The sequence below is a fragment of the Nanorana parkeri genome, unplaced genomic scaffold (assembly GCF_000935625.1).
Source record: "Nanorana parkeri isolate BGI_ZX_2015 unplaced genomic scaffold, ASM93562v1 scaffold821, whole genome shotgun sequence".
NCBI lineage: Eukaryota > Metazoa > Chordata > Amphibia > Anura > Dicroglossidae > Nanorana > Nanorana parkeri.
The window spans coordinates 659319-663278 of NW_017307089.1; the positions used below are offsets into that span (position 1 = coordinate 659319).

At 40.7% G+C, this 3960-nt stretch overlaps 1 protein-coding gene across 1 annotated transcript in view; it reads right to left on the bottom strand.

Moving 5' to 3' along the window:
- Positions 1 to 502: 502 nt before the first annotated feature.
- TCEANC (transcription elongation factor A N-terminal and central domain containing) overlaps positions 503 to 3960 on the bottom strand; it is a 5454-nt gene continuing 1996 nt past the window's right edge. Inside the window, exon 2 of the mRNA XM_018565196.1 lies at positions 503 to 1561. Coding sequence (XP_018420698.1) covers positions 522 to 1559 — 1038 coding nt within the window. The 5' untranslated portion in view covers positions 1560 to 1561 and the 3' untranslated portion in view covers positions 503 to 521. The remainder of the gene's footprint in view (positions 1562 to 3960) is intronic.

Consider the following 3960-nt stretch of genomic DNA (forward strand, 5'->3'; position numbering starts at 1 on the left):
GTGATCACCTTTTCAGGGGTGATCAGTTTGCTGAGGCCTGGGGATCATCACAATGTGATGCACTGATACCGATACTCCCCCAAATGCTCCAATACTTACCTCCGATATCAGAACTTCCGATTAGAGGGAGATCGCCCTCTGACCGGCAGTGCCAAGGGAGTATGGAGCCGGCTTCCTTTCCAATCAGGAAGCCGGGCGGTGGGTTATGACCTGTCTTCCTGATTGGCTAGGAAGCTGGCTTCTTGTGTTGCTAAGCAATCAGGAAGTTGGGCAGCACCTAATGACCTACCTCCTGGCTTCCTGATTGGTCAGGAATCCAGGCTGCATAGGAACAAGTGAAGTTGGCGAGTACCTAAAAAAAAATATCAGTATTCGTACCGAAAAACTGGTGTCGGTGCATCCATAGGAATTATGTAAGCAGCTTGTGGAGGATGCATCTAAGGAGTGGATGACACATTAGATGTGGATTAGCATCTAAGGAGCCCTAGCACAGTAGTAAGAATGAATAGGACAGAATTATTTCATAGACAGATCCACCTACTATGATACCATTTTTCTCCACATTGATTACAAATGACAAATGTCATCATCTCTTCATCAGGGTCTCCAGCCCGCACCCATGCAGGCAGAAACAGAGTTCCTCTTGAAATCATGGTAACTGTGCAATTAAACCTTTCACACTTCCTACATTTAATTTTATCTGTCTGGAGGCCATCAACACCTTGAGGTAGCTGATGCTCCTGAACACTTGTTTGTGTATAGCTGGCTCTGAGCTTTTGGAGTTCATCACTAGCCATCTCTATTGCAGTCATTGTAGCAAATGCCCCAGGGCTTAACGCTCCAGAGTAAATCTGCCTTTTTAGGTGTGAATTTTGGGGATTTCTCAGATTGGACACTTTACTCCGTACACAGTTTCTGTACTTCTTGTCATTTCCAGTATACATATTATAGATGCTTTCCTCTAACTCTTTTGCATATGTATTTGTTTTCTCCGGGCACTCTGTAGTATCAGATAAAGCCTGGAACAACAGTTCTCTACATTTTACTCTTAATTCCTCAGCAATGATTTTCTTCTGACCGTCATTGGCCGCACTAGACTTTGTACAACAAGCTGCTTGTGTGCTTGAATTAGTGTTTTCAGCTGTCGTTTCTTGAGTTGCTGCGGAGGACTGAAGACCTATTGCACTACCCAGAACGTTTTCTTGCTCATTTTCTGGGATTGGCTGCACTGTTACAATTTCTTTGTCAAAGCTTTCTTTGCTTTCACCTGCGTGGTATTCCTCTAGATGCTTGGGATGGGCACAGCTTTCTTTGTATAAGAGCTTCCATTTGGAAAGCAAGCACTTGGCCTTCTTTTTCATAGCTCCTTGGGAACAGCTCTTAAGGACCCTGTACACAACCCTGATGACGTCTGTCTGTTGAAGGGTTTGCATGCTGACCTCAAGTGTTTCAAAGTAAGAGAGGTGGTACATAATCTCTTCATATTTTCTCTCTTTTAAAAGTCTTTCCACTTGTAAGGATCTGTATGTCAGTTCTTTAATGGCTGTTGCATTCAGCATTCCTAGGACAGAAATATTTTTAAATCTGAAATGTGTAACTATAAAATTTTTTCTTAAAAACATATAAGACAGGGGTAGACAAATTTGATAGAATTCAAGAGCCAGTTAGTCCGATACAAGAGCCATCTCCACTGACATCAGCTAGAAAAAACCTCAAAAGTTAGGTGTCCGCTATACGTTTTAGGTAGCATTGGCTTCCTGGAATTTGTTCAGCCCTGACATAAGAGACTTTTGCAAATGTAAATACCTCCTCCAGAAATACTTATTTTTAAGCTGCACTGCAAGTAATTATTTGCAGTAATGTATTACCATCATCCACGGCACAACAGCTAACGTTTAGGCAGGCGTTGGGAATATCTCCTGAAGAAGACCCACCCCATCCTCACCTCCTCAGTATTTGGATATTATCTACTTACTGGTGATGGCAAGATTATTTGCCTGTCATGCAGAAGTTGTGCAAATCAAATTGTTGGTAGCCTCCTCTTCTATGACAGCCAACTAAAGTTGGCCATACACCATTTGTTTTTCCATTCCGCTAATCTTTCAGCGTGAAAATAGCACTTTGCGCCCAAAGGACAGACTTGATTCACCAATAAATCCAGACAATGTTTGATAAAGCGGTGACAATTGGACCATACTGCAGCTCAATTTAGGAGATAAAGATGCATATTCTGCCCAAGAAGCAGCCACTAGTCTGGTGAAGTATGCCTGACGCAAACTAGGAACTTCCTTATGTGCAGATATGTATGGTAGACTAATCTCTTGCTTGATCCAGTTACCAATAGCACTTTTGAATGCTTACCTCTTTTATGGGGACCCTGCAACTAAATAAAACACATTTTATGAATTCCATAATGCTGTCTAATCACTGTAAACCAGGATGCAACATTTTAAGTCTTACAAGCTAAACTTCTCTTGTAATTTACTGGCTGGGGTTTGAGAAAAAGCTATAAATATTTTTTGATCTTTATAGAAACAACCTGGAGCAAAAACAAGAACAAACATTTAAAGGCTACCCTGTCTTCAGGGATACTCATATATAAGGTGTTTTAATAAAGAGGGTTGCAATGCTCTAATGTTCTTGGCCGATGCTTTTAGTCAACATTTTCAGATTGCCTGAAAGAGAAAAAGAGTAGGGAATGGTTAGGACCTCTGCCAGTTTTTTTTTCCTGTCTGTGTCCCATCGGGGAGATTACCCACTTCCTGTCCAAGAGACACCACAGAAATTGAGAAGATCTATATCAATGACCTAGATATCAAGGATGTTGGTGGATCAGTTATTGTGTGGGGTTCTATGGTGAGTATAAATAAAATAGGCAAAAGTGAACACACCCTGTATTGTCCCTCTCCTAATGAGAACTGTATGGATTCATAACCATGATATATTTAAGTGAAGCATGCAGTTGGTTGGTTGTAGTGGATTTGAATCCCTCTCGGATCTACAATCTCACGAGCTCCGATGTGTGTGTGTGTGTAAAAAAAATGTAGTTCCATGACAGAGAGTCAAATGCTTTGTCTAACATCTAGGGAAGGGAAAATGGGGAATAGGGAATGGTTTCTAATGATCTCTTTTTTGCCAAGATGGATAACTGCATGGTCAATGTTCAGAAGTGATTTGGGTCTGTAGTTGGTCCATAAATGAGTGTCTATCAGGTTAAAGACCATCACTATGTTGTCACCTACTAGGGCTGCAGTGAACAATTATTTTCATACTCGATTAGTTGGCCGATTATTTTTTCGATTAATCAATTAGTTGCATTAAAATCTCTCTCTCTCCCTGATAATGAGAATAGTTGACAACTATTCTCATAATCGATTATTATCGATTAGTTGGTTGCAGCCCTAGCTCATACCATATAAGTGTTCATTCACACAGACATAGAGGTTCTTGTACTGTGAAAAAATGGCCAGGTGTCTATGCTCAGAAGCCACAAGTGTTGCATACAGCCCATGTGTACCAATCAATGACAGTCTACAGCTTTATGCTGGAAAATGCTCTTCTGAACATATACTTTAGTCTAGGGCTGCAACTAATGATTATCATAATCGATTAGTTGCCCGATTATTTTTTTCAATTAATCAGATAAAAAAATAAATACCATCCTTAATTTAAAAAAAATAAACAAATGCAGTGTTCTAAACAAAGTTTACTTCAGAATAAACTGCATGCACAATTCTTTGCAATCGCACTGGAAGGTACGGCATTGCAGTACCGTTTTTTCCAGTGTGGGCGATCACACTTTCTGCAACCACCCACTGCTTGCTGTGCCCTCCTCCCAGCATGGAGGAGAGAGCTAGTGGATTCAACCAACTAATCAGAATAGTTGACAACTATTCTGATTATCGATTAATTGGTTGCAGCCCTACTTTAGTATAGTAAAGGAGGGTACATCCTTGGACT